Source organism: Lichenostomus cassidix, chromosome 4 (genome assembly GCF_008360975.1).
Source record: "Lichenostomus cassidix isolate B80296 chromosome 4, HeHo_3.0, whole genome shotgun sequence".
Taxonomy (NCBI): Eukaryota; Metazoa; Chordata; class Aves; order Passeriformes; family Meliphagidae; genus Lichenostomus; species Lichenostomus cassidix.
In genome coordinates, this window is record NC_139484.1 from 661,267 (window position 1) to 685,265 (window position 23,999).

General features: G+C 36.6%; 1 protein-coding gene across 7 annotated transcripts in view; it reads right to left on the reverse strand.

The window, feature by feature from the left end:
• The window catches only part of INPP4B (inositol polyphosphate-4-phosphatase type II B), a 317,054-nt gene that overhangs the window by 110,477 nt on the left and 182,578 nt on the right, over positions 1–23,999 (reverse strand). For all 7 annotated transcript variants that reach the window (XM_085057498.1, XM_085057499.1, XM_085057495.1 and 4 more), the window contains 5 exons: positions 20,441–20,491; positions 17,030–17,109; positions 8,914–9,025; positions 6,593–6,665; positions 289–436 (listed from right to left, as the gene is read on the reverse strand). In XM_085057498.1, coding sequence (XP_084913624.1) covers positions 289–436; positions 6,593–6,665; positions 8,914–9,025; positions 17,030–17,109; positions 20,441–20,491 — 464 coding nt within the window. The remainder of the gene's footprint in view (positions 1–288; positions 437–6,592; positions 6,666–8,913; positions 9,026–17,029; positions 17,110–20,440; positions 20,492–23,999) is intronic.

The following is a 23,999-nucleotide window of genomic DNA, read 5'->3' on the forward strand; positions in this document are numbered from 1 at the left end:
ATTCTTTATAAAATGTTAACTTTCCAGATTATTTTTATTGTTAACCAAATGGTGACACTCAGAGATTTAAAGTCATGACTGGACTTCAGCACAGTTCATTGCTCAGAACTTATGAGGTCACTGGAGTCCTAAAAAGTTGAGCAATCAATTCAGTTGTCCAGTTACAACTGTAAATTCTTAGCAGCCAGAAAATGCCCAATTCATAATATACTTTAGCTCATCATTTGCTTGATTCCAAGCCAGAAAAATAAAATTTAGTACTTATTATTGCTGCTGATTCTTCCTTACCTTCTCATATCCTCCTTTATGTGCAAATTTATTAGTTCTTTAGGAACATGGAAAGTGAGGGTGGTCTCAGCCATCTGCTCCCGGATCCGCATCCACTTGTTGTCAGAAGTTGGGAATCTATATAACTTACAGACTGCGTTTCTTAACACTGCAAAGAGGAAAAATTATATAATTGCTTTACTCTGGTTATGCAACTCTGAAAATTTATGACAACAATTTAATGTAAGAATACAACCTTATTTCCCCTCTGGCTTACAAAATTCATTTTAGAACGATTAAAGTTCTATTAAAACCATTTTATTTTTATTTCATTTTTTATACCAGCATGTGGAGGATGAAGTATTACTAGCCTAGTCATTAAATCACTTTTCACCAGCATAGTAGGTAACCTGTGAATTTAGGATTTTAAAGTAGTGAAAATGTAAACTTACATTTAAGCTGAAGTTAGGAAAAACACAAATGAACAATGAACTCCGTACAGTCTCCACTACTGTTTACCACCTACTAGAACCACTCACAATTCCAATAAATGGCACAGAACTCAGAGTTCAGCTGCATCTTCTCCTGGATATGCACACACAGAAGTCATTAACAAAAACAGAATGTGTGCAGACACATTAAAGGAAACTTGACCATTGACCATTTTAGAGTTACCTTGGTCACTGATGTCGTCAAGACACTGCCACTACATAATTAAATATAACAGCCCTGTCAATATGCTACACACACTGTTTTCAGATCACTATAGCAACATGATATGAAATTACATTTCTTGGTGTTTTGGAGGATTATGCTTGAAACCCATCATGTTTTTTATTTTACAGTTCTCAGATGTTGGCTACATTTCTATTCAGATCTTACAATGATGCTCTATAGTAAAGGTGGGAAATGGCTACTCTCTCCTTTCTGACTTTTTTTTTTTTTAACCTGCTCTTATTTTCCAGGAAGAACAAATAGGGAAAGAGCTGAGGAAGAAAAAGTTCTGTTTGACTACTCTGATAAACTTACTTGGAGACAAACAATTGTCATTTAATACACACATCCACTGCTTCCTAACTCGGAATGATTTTGGACAGCCATCCAAATCCTCCACTGGTTCCTTTCTATCAGCCTTCTGGAAAAAGCTGCCTTCCAGCAGGCTCCCATTGATCTGCCACTGAGTGGTCTATAACTCAAAGGTATGCATTCGCCATGTGTGGTGTGGGGAAACTGCTGCTGTTAAAATGACATCTACTAATAAACATTTCAATTCACAACTCCCTGCTACCATTAATGCTTATGTAGGTTGATTTATACAGAACAAATGAGAGAAGATACACAAACTGTCTTGTCTATCTAAGCAATCAGGTTTTTTAACCTAAATCCTTTAGGAAAGGCCTAAAACAAGACCAGAGATTCAAAGATACCAAAAATAAACCCAGTAATAATTTGAGCTGACAACTCAAAGAAAGGAATGTTGTAAACAGCAATGTTTAAGCAGTTGTACTACTCTGTATTCCCACCATTCTACTGAGACGTCTTTCATGATTACTCTTCAATGAAAAACTGGAAGCCTTTTTAGAGTCATTTTGTCTTTAGTTATGAGTGATTTTACTTTCAACAACTAAATTCTGACATTGTGTTATGAAATAAGCCAAAAAGATGCTTGATAGCTCTGACATATGAGTAACAGTAATTTTTCTTTACTACAAATGATAACATAGGGTTAAAATGTTTCTAAAATCGTGGTAGCTAAAAGTAGGCCGTGGGAACAGGAGTGGGTATTGTATTTACGGCAAATGTTAAATCATGTGAAACTGCACCTGCTGTACCTGTATAAGTACATGATGACATAGAATATGATGATTGCTTAGAAAATATTGGGAATTGTTTTACCTAAATCATGTGGATTTGCACCTGAGTAATAAATCAGAAATATTGTGGGAAGAGGGAGCTTGAAGTCATGCTTGGGGGAAAACAATGAAACAATATAAAGTTGATGATTAACATGATTATTCAACAGTTATGTAAGGGAAGGGTATAAAATGTATTCACTTCAAATCCATGTTGAAGTCAGATTTGGGTCTGTCTTTACCCCTGGCTTCCGAGCTCTTCAAATAAAAAGTACCTGCATATAATCATTCCGTAATTATGTGTTTTCCACGCTAACACTAACACCCGAAATATCTTAATGTTCGAGCATTTTTGCACACATTTTTAGAGCCTGAAGCTCCTCACCATGCAGATTAAGCTACAGAAAAAAGCATCTCCAAGTCCTGTGCCTATGATCAACTTTCACCCAGTGTCCAGGCTTTATTATGTCACTTGATTAAAATATGCTGCAGTGCGTATTTCCTTTTTTCCTTTTCTTTTCCTGAGATTCTTATAATCAATGAAATCAGTCTTGTCAGTAATATTAACAGTCTGTGTCAATTCACAAAACTGATATGTGGCACTCCCATTAACGTTAATATCCTCTCCCATTAACAAGGAATGTAAATTTCAGGGAGAGTTCAAGAAAAGGCCTACTTCAGGTCTGGCCTTAAACAGAAAACTGCCAAACCAGACCATAATTCTGAAGTGGGTTAGTAGGAAGTGCTTAGTAGGAAGCAGACTGGTACATATTACCAGGATATTTCATATGATGATGCCCCAGACACAAAAGATTCTCTTCTTTATTTTGCCTTTTTATATTAACTTCCTAAGAAGTTTATCAAATGATGTTTTTCCAAGAAAAGCCCTTCAATTTGCTCTCAGAATCTATTACACTGAAAAATTTACTTTAATCAGTGGGAACCTAATGCACATATGTAGCTGCACAATCTCTTTACTGCTTTCTTCCCATTTTCACCACCATCACGAGAGGGGAAAGAACCAAAACAAAAGAGAAAACCCATCAGGACTGCAGCAAGATAGCAAGGGAGACTAAGAAACATCCTGAAAATAGGGATCCAAAGTCATGATTTTATCACTGGTAGAATTATTAAACTCCTCTCTAGGTACAAGCTGAATTTTCAGGTCTTTGATTCAGGTCTCGATATTCAGATGGGGATAATCTCAAGTGTGCTGTAAGTTTTTAAAAATGTTCAAAACATCTCTCCGAAAGTTTAAGAAGAAAATTTCATTTAAAAACTCAGAAAAAAGCCTGGGATTTTTTCAAAAGTAATCCAAATAATTCCAATATGCAGTGTTGCTAAAGCTTAAGATTGTGAATAAAATCTGCACATTACTTGGTATTTTTCTAATAAAAAGAACTACTGAAGTCATGTGAGTCCATAAAAATGTCAGAAGCATCTTCCTGTCCAATTACAATATTTGCTTTCTGACTACAAGTTGCCTGGAGCAGAATTCTAGAAGGCATGTAAAATCACCCAAACAGTAAGAATGGCAAGACTAGATTTGGCTTTAATAAAAAGTACTTACTAAAATGAGTGGAAGTTTCATAGACATAATCCTTGCTGTATTCAGACTGTACTGTATTCAGACTGATCATGAGAGGCATTGAAAAAAAATAAAATCCACATGAACTGCAGTGATTAAAAATGAGAAAAAACTATTTTAAAGCTTTTCTCTACAGCACCAAGCCAATGCCATATATTTACCCATCCATATTTTTGGACATTCTCATTTTTAAATTTGAAGATCTCTGTGCTTTTAATTCCATGCAATATCCTTCCCATTGCTTTCCTTGTAAGTAGAATTAAAAAAATAATAAAAGACTGAATACTCCGGTTTTATTTTCACTCCCTATTGAACATAGATCAAAGCATATCTCTGTCTGTACTAATTGACTAACAGTGTTTGTATTTATATCCTTCTTTGTAGCATAGGTATATTACGTGTATTACCTCAGGAATAATAATTACAACTCTCTTAATTCTTGCTTAATTTCAATTACTTTTATTCTCTTTTTTATTGCAGAATGCAATTTGTTTACATGCAAACAACTGGCAAACTCTTCAGCTTTATAAATAAATAACTGAATTTTGAGACGTAAATCCAATCTCTTGGGCTGTAAATGGAATAGTCATGAGGGTCTGAAATACACTACTCATTCCCACTCACTCAATAAGCATCTCATAACTCACTGGAGGGCTGCAAGTTCCCAATCCTAAGATTTAAATTTCAGAAGAATGGCAGTGTGCTTCTATGCCTACTGGCTTCAGGATTCACAGAGGGGTATTTTTTCCAGTTTCATCATTTTGAATGCCTGATAAACAACAAGAAATAGAAAGTACCATAAATCTTTACAACAGAATACACATGTACTAAATACATATGTGTATGGAATACACACTGTTCTGGGGGAGTTCTGTATGAATACAGCAGGGAAAACAGTTCAGGCGATGTTGATGTTATTTATCAGTTGCCTGATGCTTCTACACGGATGCCCATATGAGAAATCCAGTCTGTCTCCAGGCAACTCAGAAAGCCTTAATCCACAGGAGACCCAGTCAAGGAGGCATGCTGGGGACAAAGTCTGATGGGTTGGGGAAAGAGGCTGACAGTATAAAAGGAGAGCTAAAATTTTCTAAGGAAAGAAATTGAGAGTTCAATAAAAAGGGTGGGACTGACAAAACCTGTAACCAGTGCCTGGCGTCACCAGGAAAGCAGAGGCAATGCTGGGTGAGAAGAGATAGTCACAAGTACAGACTGAGAGTAATTATTTATCAGAACAAACTTCCTGTGACTGCAAACTCTTTCCAATATCCTGCATGCTATCATTTCTTGCATATGCACCTGCAGTTCTGCTCTTTCCCCTCAATTCTTTAGGGAAAAAAAACAAACCCAAGAAACCAAAAAATTACCAAAAAAAGTCCTCAACTGTATGTTTGACTTTATAAAACCTAGTAATGTTGGGTCTGGTTTGGTTTTATACTGTGTTTGTATATGAGAAAAATAAATAAAATAAAACAAAAATGCTGTGTAGATACACTATAGAATCACGTGCAAATATTCTTGATAAAGCAATTCAGACTTCAATATTTATAAAACTGACATTTACCTTGGAAGTTCCAACAAAATACATTCCAGAATCTACTGCATTTTCCCATACAAATGAACTCCAAAAAAAGCTCAATCAAACCCACACAATGGATGCAGCAAATAGAAAAAAATCTGTTGTGAATCAGTAACATTCTATCTGCACAGAAATGTCATTTCTTTAAGACCCATTAATGTGGATTACATATAGAATCAGAGTCAAAAACAACTGCACTGAATTAGACCAAATCCTTTAACTGGCTCTCTATCTTGTCTCCAAGAAAAGCCACAAATAAATACCTAGAGATGCAAGATACCCTCCCTGCCTCCAGCTATTTTCAGTTCAGGAATTTCTGGAGCCAGATGTAGTTCCTGTACATTCAGTAATTCTCCATTAACATCTTTCTTACTTTGAATTTATGAAAAGAAATGCTAGTTCTGTAGAAGAAATTTTTCTCTGTTTCTGACCTACTCTCAACAACTGACAGAAAAAAAAAATTACAGCATTCATGCATACATGGAAAAACTGAATTTTTGGAGGTTTTTAGTGCTTCCTTCAGACTGCAAAGCTGGTCTAATAAGTCTATCCTATCAGAGAAGTCAGCTGAAAAAGTTTCAGTAAAGGTTTTAAAAGGCTGTAAAACTTCAGTAACATTTCTCCTCAACTGTATTCAGCAAACACAGAATTCTTGACAGCGCCGTGGTTTCAGATGACCCATATAACTTATTTGTGACATTGTTACTGCAGAGTAGTGGAGATTCATAAACTTGAGCTAATGAAAGTTTTATGGTGCAGCATATCAGCATGTAATATTTCTCAGTATAATGAAAGAGATCTAGTTTAACACCATGCACTCAAGCCCAGAGTTGACCTAGAATTGAGAATGCCTTGCCAACATCTCCCTTCATTCTAAGACAGATTGCTTCCAGATCAAACTGAAAATGCCACTTCAACAGCTAGGAGAGAGATTGATTTTCCACAGTATTCACTTACAAATAACGCACAATTATTTAACACAATGCCATGCAATGACATGACAAACTTAGGAGGTTAATTCCATGCCCACAGAAGTCACTGACAGCCTTGAAAATCATTGAACAGTAAAGATGTAGGAGACGGAGATTCCAGCACCACTTCAGAAAGCATAATTGACACACATTTCCTCACATTTCTCAGTAAAATGATACTGTCAAATATGTATAAAACACTAAAATATTGAACTTAAACATCTGGGCAGCATTTGAAGAGACTTTTATGATCTCTGCCACAAATCTGTGTAATTTCTTCAGGATCTGACATAGCATTACAAGAGTCATCTCTTATGGATGCTGGAATTCTTACCTGCATTTAAGGAAGGCAGGTTGTCTTTCCCACTTACGCCTTCAGCAGCTGTACACTCACGAACCAATGCACACTGCAAAAGAAATGCAACCACAAGTGTGACACATTCAGGGGTCTGAAATCCATGGCAGTTTATAAAAGGCAAGCTGAAAACCATCACTGATAATAATATAAACTTTCCAAGTCTTAATTATCATTTTTATTTTTGTCTTTATATTTCTGTTCCAAGGTACTGTAACACAATCAGAATAACAGCCAAGAAAATGACAAAATATGATCAGCTCTTTCACAATAAAACAGAAATGTTTCCTACCGGTGCAGTGACAGAAGTGTTGAGAGATATTAACAGTTTAGCTTTATAAGTAAGTTTTAATCTGTTTATAAGAAGAAAGCATTTTAGTTTAAAACAATTTTTGACAAGTTTTGTGCTTTCAAAGAGGTTTCTTTAGGCAAAGCAGTTTTCATATCCACAGTGTGAGAAAACACTTCATTAATTTTTAAACAAGGGAAAAGTAGGAAGCATAAAAAAATCTTTAAAATGTGCTCACAGTTTGTGATTGAAGTAATTTTTTATACAATCAAACTGGAACATTGATAAGATTAGTGCATAAAAGTATAAAAAAAGTTTATGGAAAAATCAGTTAGTGTACACCTATGTTAAATGTAGTATAAAGTATATTTTCAATGTTCCTCCTACCCCCAGACAGAACAAAATTGAGTTTCTGAAGGTGATAAAGAGCTCTCTTCCCAGGGCTTCCCCAACTTCTAGAAGTTCAGTTGGAGAACTTAAGGCAGAGAGCAAGACATGATGTACTCTCTACCTGTTGGTATCTGAAAATGAATTTGACCACTGCCTTCCTCTTCCATGAGAAATTCCCTGCACATAGTTTATCTAAAAGTGAGCAAACCCAATTCAAAACTTATTTAAGTAATTCAATAACTGTACATTCTCACAATTGCATCCTCGCTATCAACATATAAATCAAGACTGTGCTGCAACAAATTTGTACTAACTCCTGTAAAGACCACAGAAAATACATCTGTCACAAGGCTGGTCTTTCTTTACAAGTATTAGAACCCCTAGAAAGAGGCTATTAAAGCCTTCTGTCTCCCCCAGGCCAGACACAGCTCATTAATTACATCTCCAATAATTGCGAGGATTCTCATTCCACATTTTGAAATGGAAGAAAAGCTAAATGAAAGAGAAGGCTGAAAAAACAGCTTATGTTGCCTTAAACTTCAGGTTTTACAGTTCAAAACCAGAAAGATTTCACAGCATTTTCTGGCTTTTTGGAACTGGTCCCACTCATCTACTGTTTTAAAAGGGCACTGAAGTCTTTTGAGATAAGTGGTGAAAAAAAAAGTGTAATATCTACCCTCAGAATCTGACCCAAAAGCAGACTGGTTTGGCTGAGCAGAAAATATGTTAAAAACAATGGCCTTTTCTCAAAAAATAGTTACTTCCAAACAAAAAATGTTGCATTCCCTGTAGCAATATCTACTTTTTTTTTTCCCCATGAAGAACAGAATACACCATAGTGTTAAGCAGCGAACCATTGTTTTAGGGCTGCAAAATCTGTGTGCTCCCATGAAATACAGCTGAACCTGCCCCTCTACAAGGGAATTCACCTCTTCTTTGGCTTGTCTGTCTGTCATTCTTCCCAACTTTTCAGTATTGTGGGCACAGACAACATGTAAAAATCAACATGAACAGGACTTCAAGGGCAGAAAGCAGAGCAACTATGCAAGGAAAAAAGAAGCCATAATTATGGTGTCCCTCTGGACAGTTTTTTTGATCAGGAGTGATCAAATACATTCAGTTGAGATAAAAATAAGCTTTTCTTTTTTCTTAAAGGAGGAAAGGGAAACTCAGGAAACACAGGTTAGAATATTAGTCTGTACATTTTCATGAGGTTTTTTTAGTCTAGGGGGATAAGTGTATGTCGCTGTTGAGCAGCTAGCAGAGTAATGAATGCATCGGTTCTCGGTGGCAAGAAGGAATGACCTTTATTGTTTTGATTTCATCACATTTATAGAGTTCTCAAAAGTCACCCAGATTGGTCAGTCAGAAGCCTTCCCCCAGGCCTGATTGGCCAGGCCTGCACTGTCCAAGTTCTGGGACACTGTTCCAAAACATCCAAACTTTATCTTTATTTACAAAAACACAAGAAAACTTCCCATGGGAAAAACTGTGCTAGCCACAAGTGTACATAGTATAAAAATTTTGTTTGAAGTTTTTAACCCATTTTGGAATTATTATTTTAGACATCTGGTACAATTGATCATTCTAATTAACTTTGTGCAATAAACTGAGTTTCTACCTTTTGATCCTGGGTATCTGCTGTGATGTGGTCTGTTTCCCCCTCCTCCAGCTCTCCCATCTTCACAAGATTGACTTCAATGGTACCAACTGTCTTTCCACCATCAGAAGTTCTGGAAAAAAAACAAAACAATCCATGACACTGGGTCATTTGCAGCATCAAGTTCTTTCAAGTAAAATACTGTCAGTAAATATTTAGTCCACTCTCCATTATGCAGAGCTGCAGTCACCTGTATTGAATTGGTTATTGATAATCACAAAGGAAACATTGACAAGGAGGCAACATGCTTAGGACAGCGAAAATTTTCATCACAAAACTGAGGATGGGTAAGTATTATAAATGATGGATGAATCCATGAACACTGCCAAGTTTTCATGCTAGACATTATCCTGTCTGTGGACCATTGGATAAAGGGTTGTAACACTGCACCAATATTCTACTTTGGACCTGCAATCCCACTGCAGAGTACAAAGAAAAGACACAGTCAGTATATTAATAAAACCCCTGCAAAACCAAAACAAAAAAACTTATCTGAATATCAGTTTTCCTTTTGTAATCCCTCCACAGCGCAATGATTCAAAATTCATCCCATTTCTTGAACTTTGTGGGAATGATAGTACAGTTCCAGGTGAATTCCTTTATTATCATCTCCACAAATATTTTACTTCCAATTAATAAAAAACAAACAGCAATTCAGATTTACATCCCCAAGGAAAGAGTATCATTGACTACCATTTGCAAGAGACAAGTGTTTAAACTCAGAAAGATACTGAGTGCTTTCTCAGTTTTTCCTGATAGAAAGCACCAAGGCTACTGGCACAGTCTATTTCCCCTGGCTTATTCTGGACAGCTGGATTTTCTGAAAGGAAGGAAAGAACAACAGATCATTTCATAATAATGAGGAAAGGGTAACAACAGGCACCAAGCAAAAATAGGCAAAAGGAAATGATGAGAATAAGTTCAGCAGAATTGCAAAAACACAGCAAGGAAGGAGAATAAAAAAAAATGTGTTTGGGGCAATACTGTGTATAATCTGAGAAGTGAAAATTAGGAGGGATGAATCAGGAAAAAAGAATTCATAGAAAAGTTCAACATCATAAAATCACAGAATCATAGAACATGCTGAGTTGGAAGGGACCCATTAGAATCATCAAGTCCAACTCCTACAGTAAAATCTCAAAAAATAGTTACTCCCAAACTTCAAATTTAAATAATGATTTTGGTTGCAAACCACTGGGCTTTAATAGGCACTCAGTAGAGTACACTCATCTTGTCACTATACAAATCTGTTCTTCTATAAAACTTTGAAAAATAAACATAATTCTTCATCATTTACATGTGTAAAATTTCATTTGCTCTAAGTCAAATTAATTATTGTCAATTATTTTATTGTCAAAAATAAAGGAAAAATTAAAAACCAACCAGTTCCAGAGAGTTTTGCAATTACAGAAGCCAATATTAATTAACAAAGTATACAGAAGAAAAGTAATAAAAAGGGTTCTGTGTCCAAATGGTGTTTATGAGCAGAAATACATAATAATTTTGAAATGCATGAGAACAACTTAAGTGTCTTCTGAATGATCATTGCCTGAGTTGCTACAGTGTCCTGGTTTGACTTCACTTCTTTTGCCCTTCTTGTGTCAAACCAGCATCCAAACTAGGCTACACCAACAAATGGACTACAGCATTCCCAAAGAGAAAGGGAATACATCAGATGTCAGCAAATCACATAGACCTTTAAAAACCAGATTAAGTGTGTGGTTATAAGACTGAAACTTTTTCAACACCTGAAGATGTTCTGATCAAAGTATCAAGTGAATGAACTCATACAAGCCAACAAGACCTGTTGATTCAGTAAAAAAAAAACTGAAATGGTAGTTATACTTTCTCCGTCCTTGTCTCGTGTTCTTTAGAACACTAAATATTCTCCCTGGCTGCTGTTATGAAAACTTGGCTTCAGTATGGCAGCGAGCACTGCATTGCCTGTCTGCATGAGGAGCAATATGTATTTTGTACAGGTTTAAATGGAATGATTGATCTAATTTCACTTTTACATCCTTTTTTTCTATTATTTTCTTCTCAGATACACTCCTGTTCTGGTCTGATACAGATGCAATATTGCAATATGGACCATGCCTTACCTGCAAGAGAAGGTAATGCAATGGAATAAAAGTAAACAGTGTGACTTGTTGCTTTGTAGTTGTACTTCCTCCTCCAGTTCTTATCTTCCCACACAGAAATATGAAAACACAATTTAACAAAAAAAAGCCAACAACAACGAAACAAACAAATCCCCAAACCAAAGTTTCTTTTGAATGCTACAGGTATACAAATCAGCAAAGAACTCTATAAAATGGCCTGGGCAAAACTGCTGTGAACTGTGTCAGACTCTGTGATTTTAAAACACCAGTAGTGCATGACGTCTTCAAATAGACACATCATGCATTTCAAACTTTACAGTAATATCACAAGATTAACATTTCACTTGAAAAATTAAAAAATTAAAAATGAGAAACAGAAAAGATGCAGTGGGAAAAAAAAAAGCCTAGTGATCATACTTTAATAGGATAAAATCCTGTATTATTTTACTTTTCACTAACAGTATTGTGCACACATACACACATATGTATGCACTTTGTGTAATTTGCCTGCACAGATGTGAAGAGAATCTCACACATACACAGTGTTCAACAGAGCATCAGGAGAATTTGGTTTTAGGATACTTCATAATGCATCAGGATGGAATCAGCTTATTTGCTGTAGTTAAACAAGGCTGAGCAGGGCACTCTGTACCCACAGAGTGCAGTGAAGGTGGTCCCTGCCTCAAATTGCTCCCAGTCATGAGACAAGAGACACTATATCCCCACAGAACAAAGGACTGCACCTTGCCAATCTGCATAGGGTGAGCTGGGATGGGGAATGCTGCAAAAAAATAAAAGAAGTGTCAATGTAAGAAGTCCATATATGGCACAAAATCCCACTGGCTTATGGAGCTGGAAAATTGCTGACACTTTTCTCAGCAGCCTGGGACAAGGAGCAGCAATCATCTGACACCTGTTGACAGAGCACCCACATTTGAAATAGATTTCTCTACCATCTCAAGTCCTTAAGGATCCCCAGGTCAGTATTAGTTCCCCCAAACATGAGGGAAGGAGACAGCCAGCAACAATGTAAGCAGCAGAAATTTGTGCCCACTTTATTATTTCCGGCCAGAAAATGTTGACCGAGGCATCCAGAGAGGAAGAAGGTAACAAGCTAGAGATGCAAAATAAGTGAGCTAGATGGACTAAGAGCAGCAGTCATTTGCCTCCAATGCTGATCTCATCAAGTCTCATTACTACATGTTGAATATGCAAATTTAGGCCTGTTAATTGGTTCCCATGGCCATACACCTTTCTTCCACAAAAAAAGAAAAATATTCAAAACCACAATGAGTAAGGAAGCAGACTGCATCTTTGTATGGCTCGGTTAATTGAAAAACACAAAGTGACTGCCTGAAAAGCAAACTGCATGACTGAGTCTAGCAGGCAGCCCCTTTCTCCAGTGCATAACACAAATAAATGCAACTAGCACAGACTAACTTACAGATTGTCATAAAATTAATTTCTCCACTGGTATCATATATTTTGAAATACCCATGCATAGAAGTATTGTACTTGGACAAAAATGTGTATTCTTTGAATTCACAGTGAAGCCTACTACAATCTATACAGGCTTTAAACAACTCCACTGTAAATAACACTTTATTGCATTCCAAGGAAAATAAACAAAGTTTTGTAGTGTTCAATTCCTTCTGTTTTCATTATTTCAACATACAGTTGATTAAGCTTCATGTCAAAACAAGTTTCAGCTCAACTGTATTGGAGCTTGGCCTGACCTATAAAGCCAAACTGTTCATCAGCTTCCTGGGGTGTATGACACAACATGAAGCAGCCAAGAAACAATTTCAGGATGGAGACTAAGTAGAACTAGTTGCAGACAGACTTTTATTGAATTTTAATAGGGAAAAGCAGCTAAATATATAGTATTTTATAGTTATTATTTGCTAAGGAAGTTATGCTAAGTACATAAATGACTGCAGAAATTACTGTGCTGCTTTCCAATCCTCTCTCTCATTAGTTAAACTTTGTGAATATTACTACTACCAAAGTGCAGTTACATGTTTTCTGGCCCACAGAACTACAAGCTGTTAGGAGAGAGGCAAATTAAATTTCTTTCCAAAAATAGCTGGGTTTTTCTCCTTTATTTAAAGGAAGCAAGTTCAGTCCTGTCCAAGATTAATGAAAATAAGATGACTAAAATTAGATAGCGAGACAAATAGATATTTTCCAACAGCTCAAGCACTGACACATGTTTAAAGGAAGTCTGTAAAGTACGTGATTGACAGACATGCACAGGCACAATCTCCCAGATAATCTGTGTAGTTCATACACCCCATCCTACATATTGTTTGTTTCTCTCCATTGCTACAGTCCCTGCTCACAGGGGCCAGAGGATCTGACTGGTATTGACACCGCCTTAGTTTCACTCTGAATTACCCTACTTACACTTTTGTGCAGTGGCTGAAGAGGATCATGTCAGACAGATGTACCTTATTTTTGCAGAGAACACAAGAGAGCACTATTATCTTTTTCCTTTGCTGCTTCTTACATATAACTAAGTGGAATTCTCACCAAAATTGCCCAAGCTAAAGAGGGCCTTCCTGGAAACAGGCAAACTACCACCACAGGGGAAGGGGCTAATGGAAGTACTAATTGCTAGCTCTTCACAAAAAGCCATAGACCTCAACCAAGCAAAAAACAAAACAACAACAAAAAAAAAACCAAACCAAAAACACCCCAACAAAACAAAACAAAAAAAACCAAACCAAACAAACAACAACAACAACCAACAACAAAAGTATACATGCTTTTTATTAATTGGATACAATATATCATATAGTCAATATTAATAAATATTCTCCTACTGAAGAAAAGCTTTTGTTTTATTTAATAGCCCATTTTATCCTGTTCATCATCACAACCCTATGAGAAAGCTGGAAGCAAATGACATTGCATTAACAGTGCAGAATGAAACATTCACATCTACACAAAGCATCTCTGTTTTCATAAATTCCATATTGGAACTGCAATCCCAAATCTCTAGTAACTAAATTCCTCTGCCAATATCAGTTGTGTACACTGAAGCACTTCTACAAATTGACCTTTTCATGTTTTGATGACTAGCTATACTTGCACAGATCTGCCAGAAACACTCAGCCACCAGCATAGCGCACCTTTATGGAGAAGAAAGGAAAATAAAAAAAAAACCTTCTTTTGCTGAAGTTTTGTAACTTGTGTCCCTAGTCATTATTAGGGCATAATGGTGGGAAAAGGGAAAAGTAGAGCACAGTGTATCAACAGTAAGAAATTGTAGACACATGCCAGCTCTCCACAAAATAACAGAAAAATATATGAATATTCTTTTAAAAACAATTTTATGTTGCTGCATTGTACCTCAGAAAGACAATGGCAAGACATAATAACTAAAAAAAAAAAAAGGAAAACAAAAATAGAACTCAGTTAAAAACTAACCAGATCCTATAATTGCACCAACATTTACAGGGCACACCACAGATCTTAAAATCTTTAAAAATTCCACGTCCTTAAATGTCTACTTCCAATCTAACAAAGGAGTACATCAGTCACAGGCCCTCCTTGATAAACTCCTATCCAAAGCATATCAGCAAGAACTGAATAGAATTTCATGCTCTGACAAGTCCCTTGATATGTCCTCTAGCCCCCTGGGAGGTACTAATACCTCAAAGAGTGATTAGAAGAATACAAGCTTAAATTAGTAGACTGCTCTGGTTAAATTGCCATTGAAGAAATGTGGATAATTTTTACTGATTTTCTGCTGCTGAATCATCATAATCAGAAAACAATCCCACATTTGAAAGATAAGGATTTTTTTATTAAAAAAATCCAGCTAACTAAAACCTACCATTTAATGTATCTGCAAATTAATTTGAATTGGTATAATTGTCTTCCAATGTTAGCTGAACAGAGAGGACAACCAAGACTAAAGATATCAATTAAAAGCAAATTTTTCATCTATTTCTTATGAGTTTTCCATCTTAACTTTTTGATTACAAATCAGATGAGTGATTTGTAATCAAAAATACTCTGAAATAATCAGAGATTTGTAATCAATAATACTCTGAAACTGTCCTGAAAACTTACATTCTGTCAATTACTGTGGCACCTGCTGGAGGCAATCTTTCAGATCAAATTCTTGGTATGTCAGTCAGGGAAGCAAAGTTTATCCCAAAGAGCTAGAGACAGCTTAAATTCCTGTAGGAATAGACTCTCACAATCACTAAGCTGGCATTCATTTATCCTGCAATCCATTCCTATAGGGAGCAGTCAGTTCACATTTTATCTAATTGGGTTTTTTTGTTAGACAAAGTTATCTGTTTGTTAGGGTTTTTTGTTAGACAAAGTTATCTGTTTGCTAGGCTTGGCATTTTCTGTGTTTGGCAGAAATTAAAATCACAGTATTTTGTTAAATTTGCCCTGTAAACTACATATTCATATGCAAGTACTCCTGTTGAAATAGGAAGGCAGATGCCAAAATACTTCCAGAAATTTCCATTTCAAAAAAAATCAGTGTCCTTGACATAGTGGCAGTATCATAACATCTCTCAACATTTGCCCCTTAAACCAAATTAACGCTGTCTTCTTGTGCTCACGATAACAAATGTAACACAACTTTCCTACCGCACCTATGTACAATATCCCAGCCACAACATACACCAGTGTCTCAGTTCCCTTAGGCACAGCTTCTTTCCTCCTGAAATGTTTCCTGTGTAGACACAAGATGGGTTGGAGCAGCTGGTCTGTGCAGCTTACCTTTACCTTCCCAGTAATCCCAAATAAGCCTCCCACGTGCTTGCAAAAATCAGCTCAACAAAATCCCTGCGCTATATGAAGTTCAATGAATTTATTTGGAAAATCACCACCTAAAAGGTTCCCCCTAACCTTCAAAAGGTTTTGATTTGTATCTTGATTTATCTTCAGCCAAGCAATGCAGTATCAGGGATGAAAACCAATTTTTCTTCCTTCAGTGCACAGCTTTAAGAAGTATCTGCTGAGCCTAGCCCTAGGTTTTGAATACTGGCTCTGACCCTCCTGCAGCTCTGGTTAGAGTTGTACATCACGGCCCCCCCAGTTTCAGAATGGCTGCATATAGCAATGAGTTTAGCAGACCACAACCATTTTCACATGGGAGACACCTTCAATAATTAGGCTTGCCTTCTTTAAACATGCCTAGTAACCAAACCAAACTGTACACTGTCAATTCTCTAACCCACACACACCAAACAAAACTGAGAATCTTATGCTCCTTTCTAAAGGAAACTTTGAAAGGACATTCCTTATGCCAAGTTCCCTGCAATCCTTCCACAGGCTATCATACTATAAAATTACCTTTTCTAATCTAGCACCTGGGAAGCTCCAGGTTATAGGGTTGCTATTAAATTTCAGTATTTAATTTTGAATTTGTGCATGGCAGAATTAGAAGCACTTCAACTTCACATCTAATATACCTGATGTTGTATCGAGTTTAAAACTGTCAAGCAGCAGTCATAGAATTGCTTAGGTTGGAAAAGACCTAGAGTGTCCAACCATGAACCCAGCACTGCCAAATCCATGCTAAATCATGCTCCTCAGGGCCACATCTACACTTCTTTTAAATACCTCCAGGGATGGTGACCCCTCTACTTCCCCAGGCAGCCTGTTCCAGTGATTGATAACCCTTCATGTGAAGAATTTTTTCCCAATATCTAATCTAAACCTCCCCGGGTGAAACTTGAGGTCACTTTCTCCCGTCCTATTACTTGTTACCTGGGAGAAGAGACCAAGCCCCACCTCACAACAACCTCCTTTCAGTTAATTTTAGAGAGTGATAAGGTCCCCACTGAGCCTCCTTTTCTTCAGGATAAACACTCCCAGCTCCCTCAGCCATTCCTCCTCTGACTCGTGCTCCAGACCTTTCCCCACCTTTGTTGCCTTTCTTTGGATGAGAAATGCTAAGGGTTATTAACTCACCATGATTCACAACAGAGCAAAACACTTACCTGAGGGTAAGGGTCAACTGTTGCTCCTTTGACTTTACCAGATCTCCTACTCTAAAAGTTGCACAACCCAGGAAGCTTCGCTACAAATCAAAGCAGAAAAAAAAAAGATAATATATCCATTCATTTTTTAGTTGTTACACTTTTTGGTCTCCCACTTGAAAATCTTTCTTTGGTACCTAGAAAAATGTTGCATCTGTAGCATGATTATCAGTATTTTATGCATCTGTAGCATGATTATCAGTAAACTGTTAAAAACCCTGTCTTTATGGGCAGGAACCTTTCTCTTTTCCATTAAGAACAGTCAGTCAACCTGACAAATAACAGGTTGTAAGATGTACCGTCATGGGAAAATTTTCATTCAGTACAAGCATTTGCATTTTGTATTTTTTCCTATTTTTCTAATTTCAGGATTACAAGAAATGCCAACTTTTTAGCGTTTTACTACGTTTGTTTTTGCTATGGTTTTTCCTCAAGCCTTCGGCACTACCATCCATGTACTCTTAATATGAACATATTTGCTAGGAAGGTATTTTTAAATTGAGATCAGCACAAGTTTATTAATAGAAATGTTATATTTCTCTAGTTCTTGGCAATGTTTCAAGTGCTTGTTTCCCCTATTTCCATCGTAAGGTGGACCTATGCACTCCACTACAAGTGCAGAGAAATGTTTTAATACAAGTAGAATGCCTAAAGGTAAATTAAGCTACACCACTACATCTTTTTCTTCTATAAAAAATACCTTCACTCATTAAAAAAAAATACAAAGATGAAAACGATTAAATCTTCTTTTGCACTTTGGTTATTTTTTAACCTCTGCTCATATCCTGCTGCACATTGCTGAAATCTCATTTTGTCCACTTGGCCAGCAGTTGTATTCTTGCCTTGGGAACAATGGGAAAGGAACTAACAGCCTGCAGCCATCTTCTATCTATTTATCTTTCAAATATACAATACAATATCACTTGCACTAAATAAATTACAATGAGATCATGACATTATGTTTAAATTTTGCAATAAAATAATAAGAAGGACACAAAGTTGGCTTTTTATTACATAACACAAAGTTTACTGTTGGAATGGCAAATTAAACTTCCAGGCTAAATTATATACATTCTTGGAGATACAAATTAAAGAAGAATCAAGTCGCTCTGAGTCAACAGAGGCTGCCTGCAGAGAGCAATTTTCCATTCAGGGGAAAAGAGAAAAGAATTTTCTGAGAAGAGTAACTGCTGAGAAGAGTAACTTCCTGTGGTAAAAAAACCAAAACAACTTTCAACCTGCTTTCTTTTAGGAAAGCCAGCCGGACACTGAGTGTTTTAATGCAAACAATACAGCTCTACACTAATATCAGTTTTCTTCCATATAAAATGTACAGTTCAAATCCCAATTCTGAAATTAGGTAAGCACCAACACCAATCTCCAATTTGGTAAACTAAGTCATGAGGTGTGGCTTGTTCCTATCAATGGCATAGGCTTAGATTTCCTCTGCTTTTGCTGACAGTGAAGAAGCGAAGGATTAAAGACACAAGTTGAGAGTCTAGAAAAGGCTGGGAAAACAGGCAATCTGGGAAGTGATGAACAGGAAAAAAGGAATGAAAAAGTCTGTTGGATATATATAGAGAATAATTACACAGCAGTACAAACGAAGATCATGGTTAGTTTTCAATGCCTAAGTGAAATGTACCTCTGCAAGAAAGACATCCAGGTGTGACACAGTGATGTACAGCCTTGCAGGAGTGAACACACAGATAGTTCTGTCTTCCTTTAGATCAGTCAATATGACAGTGTTTCTGCACTAAAATGCTGTGGTCTCACATCTAGCCCAGATTATTTATCTTCTTCCAAGAGCATATCCTTCTTCATACTGTAAGAACCCATTCCACAGCACAGTGTCTCTGTGGCAGCCTTTATTCTGACATTTCATGGCATTTGAGTGCTTGTATTTGAAACCTGACCATTTGGAAAGGGGGAGAGGGGTATCTGGAATGAAACTGATATACAGTTGGGTCACTTGGGGCTTATTTCTGCAGCACAAAATAACTACAAATCTATTTAAGATTCCTAAGTAAGAGTTCTCACATGACCAGGGCCAAGAAGCAATTCCACTGCTCTCTTTTAGAGTTACAGAGCTTTGGTCATGGTACCCACCATCTCTGAGTGTCATATCTACTTCTCCAGGGTTATAAAATTAAAGGTGAATGACTTTATCAGTTTAAAACATTCTACTTAGTTGTCTGTTTCATATTTTTATGCTTATTTAGAAAAAAACTGTTTTGCTTGACAATTCAGAGATATTTGTAAAATCAAATAAAATTTTAAATCATCCCATGACCCAAATGAAGAGTTATGCTAATGTTCAATGTGTCTAATATCAAACTGTACAATACTTTTTCCATACTGATTTAGATACCACCAGTCCACCCTGGGGCTTGAACTGGCAGTCTACAAACCAGTCTAACTTTGCCCATGTGACTTGGAGAGGCTTGAAAAGTAGGCTTTAAACAGAATTGCTTCTGTAATGCTAATAGCAGACATTTATTCCTTTGCAATTTTGCTAGTGTTGTGGTCACAAATTATAAATCTTAAGATAGGTGTCTTGAATAGTTTGATGAATAATCTCACCTAGGCAAAGAGAAAAGTCTCTATAATAGCTATACGAAAAGTTAAAAGACATTGATTAATTCACTAAGATTGAACTTGCTTCCAAGCTACAGATTTTTCAAACACTGGCTTAAGTCCTGAAAACTATGCCAAGGAAGTCCTGGTAAGGCAGGAAAGTCAACACCTTAGGCCTAAAATTTAAAACACCAGTTACTTTACATGTTTGCAAACAGATCTGACACCTGCACCAGGAGGCCTTCGGTCTTTTATTCAGCTCTAACAGGACCAACATTTCCCATCCCACAAGATGTCTATATTATCTGGAAGGTTTTAGCCTTCTCTGACCCATAAATTAATTCCCAGTACCTTTGTCAAAAGTTCTATAGATCTACACAGAGAAATGAGTCCTCTATATGTTGTCAATGTAATTTCTTAAAACGCAAAGCAGAGGCAGCTCCTGCTGCAGAACATTAGATACCCTGCCCACGAAGACCAGAAGGTGACAGGCCAAGCTCATTGAGGCAATGCCATTCCAGGCTCTCAATCCCATCCTGATTGCTTGCATGGCATTAGCAGGGAGTTTAGACAGTTGTGCTTCTCTTAGGATATTTTCAGTTGAAAAAGGTTTTCAAAAAAGATGTGAACAGGATTACATCAATCAAGGAGACTCTCACTCCCATCTTGACTATTTTATTCATTTAGCCCAACTTTTGCTATTAAAAAAGCTTGTCAGCTCCTGTTGAGAAGTGAGTGTCTGTGCCTGCTGCTGACATGAAAAAAAAAAATCAATCAGTGAAAATAATTGCTTACCCCAACATCTGCTCTTGGCTCCCTGTGATCAGGTAGGACACTGGTGCGGACCTGAGAGAAGGGAGGGAAAAAAAAGGCAATAAATCATTAAATTTTTTGTTGTTGCTTTCCAAAAAGGATGAAAGAAGTGCTTGTGCCTTTCTTTCCTCATACTTTTGATGTTTTGGAGATAAATTTAAATATATATATATATATATATAATTTATAAAAATTAGTTAATAACTAAGCACAATATGTGCTGGTTCCTGTGGAAGAAGTCTCTTACAACTGCCCTTTTATCATTCTGAACTTTCCTGAGTCTCTAAAGGGAGAAAAGTTGTGTTCCGTTGCTCCTGTAGTAACAGGAGACTTTTTGGCTGTAACTTGAGTGACAGAATTCTTCATCTCGAGGCATTATCTGGAAACAAAATTTCTAACCTCAGGTGAAAGAGCACAGTAAAAACGTATTTGGAGAAAATGTATTTTCTCCAAATAAGTACTTGCCTTGCCACTTGATCTGCAGCAGAAATCCTAATTCCCAGTCATACTTAGTGTATGACCCTGCCTCCTCCTACCACTTTCTGAGCATCTCTGAGGGGAGAGATGTTTGTAAGCATTCAAAGAATGAAAGCCTCTGTATTCTCCCCTACACAGGAGCTCCAGTTGTCCCGGCATTTTCTGCAAGGTGGAGCTGCCATTGTACTCAACAACTTTCATTTCACAAGAGCAAGCATGGGATAACTTGGCTTCCTTATCTGTATTTCCCAAAATATAGTACAGGTTGGTGGGGGGAGGAGTGTATTTTGTGTCTATAATTTTATTGTTGAGTGGTGGTTGAGAACACACAACTGATTAAACAGTAAAAATCAGATAGAAAAAGTATAAGAAAAAATCGGTGACATTCCTATAACATTGCCTGCCTGGGCCAAATGCGGCCCTTTGAAATAACTTGCCGTTAAAGGCAACGTGCAAGGAAGAATATACTGAGCATGCACATCTGTTTGATTACCTAACCTGAATAACAGATATTTGTTCCCCAAGGACTTGATTTCCAAGTAAAACTCACACTAATTTTGTGAATCTCTTGGCAAAAGACTCATTTGTTTTGCCCTCCAGCGTGGCCCTCAATTCTTCTATTCTAGCTGCAACTTAGTGCACAAAAATAAACCCTCCTTTAAAGCAAAGATAATTTAATTGTCTAATTGTTTAATTTGTCATTCTAAATACACGTTGTTATAAAGCACCAATATAAAGTACACCACAAAGATGTGACAGAATAGAACCATAGCTTTTCTCAGTCAGCTCTTACCATTTGATTCCCTACAGTGAGAACACTTTTTTTTCCACAAAAGCCTGAAGATAGTAAAAAATGTTATAATTAATTTAATGAGGGAAGGCATACTTCAGAAATCTGTGGGAGACCTCATTTGGATGCAGTTTTACATTTCAATTTTCCCTAGTAATATAACATTAGCAACTCTGGCTTTCTACGGAATACTAGTACAAAATGGTCAATAACAAGATTTGGATCTAAAAGTTACCTTTAAATGCTTCAAGTCACAAATGAAAATGAAATTACTGACATTTCCTTGTTGGTGATGCCCATCTTACCCTTTTGAAGCTGGGGAAATAACTTAGAGCAGATCTGTTTCTTAAAAGAAAGATGGGGTGTCAACACCAGGCCAAAAATGCTATGTTATCTTAAGATGCTAAAAGCTGGTTGTCCCAGCCTCAAACAGGTGACAACTGACCCAACAAGAAGTGAGGTGTTTACATTTTCTAATTATTATTATGGATATTTATTCAAGAAAAATAGACAAATAATTAAAGAATTAAAATTAAATTTAAATTAAGAATTCCTCTTCATCAATTACTTTTGTATTTGTAACTCAGCATCAGTTTAGAAAATATTTTTGAAAGTACACATGGTTTTGTATGAAAATAAGTTGTGCTTCATATCAAGAGAAAGTTCAAGTGTCTTATGCTTATTGAAATCAAGGGAATTCAACACTCCTTTATAATCACAGAATATTAATTCCTGCTTTTGCTGGATAAAGTCTCAGTTCAGGATAATGTGTTTTTGCTTTTTCTGACCCAACAGAGAAGTGGAAAAGGATGTCAACACCTGACTAACCTACAGCCTTCCATATAATAAAAGCATATGCCTGAATTTCAAATGGACTTAAAATACAGAATCAGTTTCTGCTGCTTTTGGCAATACTTTTTGGTTCAGCCAAGTTTGTTTTCATTCGGTTTTAACCACTTTATAACCAGTGGTTGTACAGCCAAATGTGACTCTGTGTTTGGTGGGACTGACATTAGATGGTACCTCTCTACTCCCCAAAATATATTTTGCTTGAAATTAATTTGAATATCTTGATGCAAGTGTGTGCAAATATATGTAAATTTAGGAACAGTTTTATTATTTGATATTTATTGAAAGAGAGATTCCATACATTTATGTAAATACATACATGGGAGCTACAGTCACGTTGCCTGTTGATTGAGTTCCTGAACAAACTCTCGGAATGCTACAATTATCGGGGTATCATTATGGGACGTTCACGCAGGCCTCATTACAAACACAAAGTCAGCTCATAGTCAATGATAAAACATAAGAAACAAGTCAGTTCTAGCACCAACCCACAAAATGAAGGAGAAAAAAAAGAGATAAACACAAAGGATTTGAAAGGTCAAATATTCTCCCAGTACCTTTTCTGATTAAACAAAACTGCTGCACTTTTTAAAACCTTGTCATAAAACAACTTTTCCCTACTGGCCTCAAAAGTATTCTAGAACAACTACAATAAAATAAATGCAAACAAAAAGTCAGATTATAATCCCAAGTAACCACTACTCTGTTAGAATTTCAGTTTTCTCATTATTTGCTCTAGGTTTTCCTGTTCAAAATGCAAACCTCTGAATGGGGAGTTCATTCACAACTGAGGTAAGACCATGCTTCCCCGGAACAGCACATCCTACAGCTTTACCTCCCCAGACAAGAAGAGATCACAAAGGTACGCAAGAAATACATCTTGTGACCTAGGCTAAATGCAACATGTTGGTGACAAGTACCCATTCCTGCAATTTTGTTTGTAGAATAACACAATTATCTTGTACATGGCACAGCTGGTTGTACCAGGAAGAACAGCCGTGGACAACAGTGAGCACTCATTATATGCTTAATTTTCTTCAAATCTCATACAGAACAATATGCAATGAGTATTGTATTTATCACAGACAGATCTGTTAAATTTCTCTAAGCATAAATGCAAAATTGAGCTTTAATTAACTGTCCTTTAGTAGAAGGCAGTTTTGTATGATTAAAAAGAACATTTATTTCAGTCATTTACAGCACTGAGCCACATCCACACACACTACATTCAGAAGATCGAATCATTATCATTACTGAATCTTTTGTGCCCACCCTTAATTAAAGCCTTTGCATTTCAGTTGATGATCAAAGGCCGTGTTCAGAATGCACTCAAGTTTTGAAAACAAATAATGGTAATCCTTTCCTTGGTTACTCCACTTGGATTTATTTCATCAAATCAGCAGTGGCTTCCAGGGACTTCCCAGT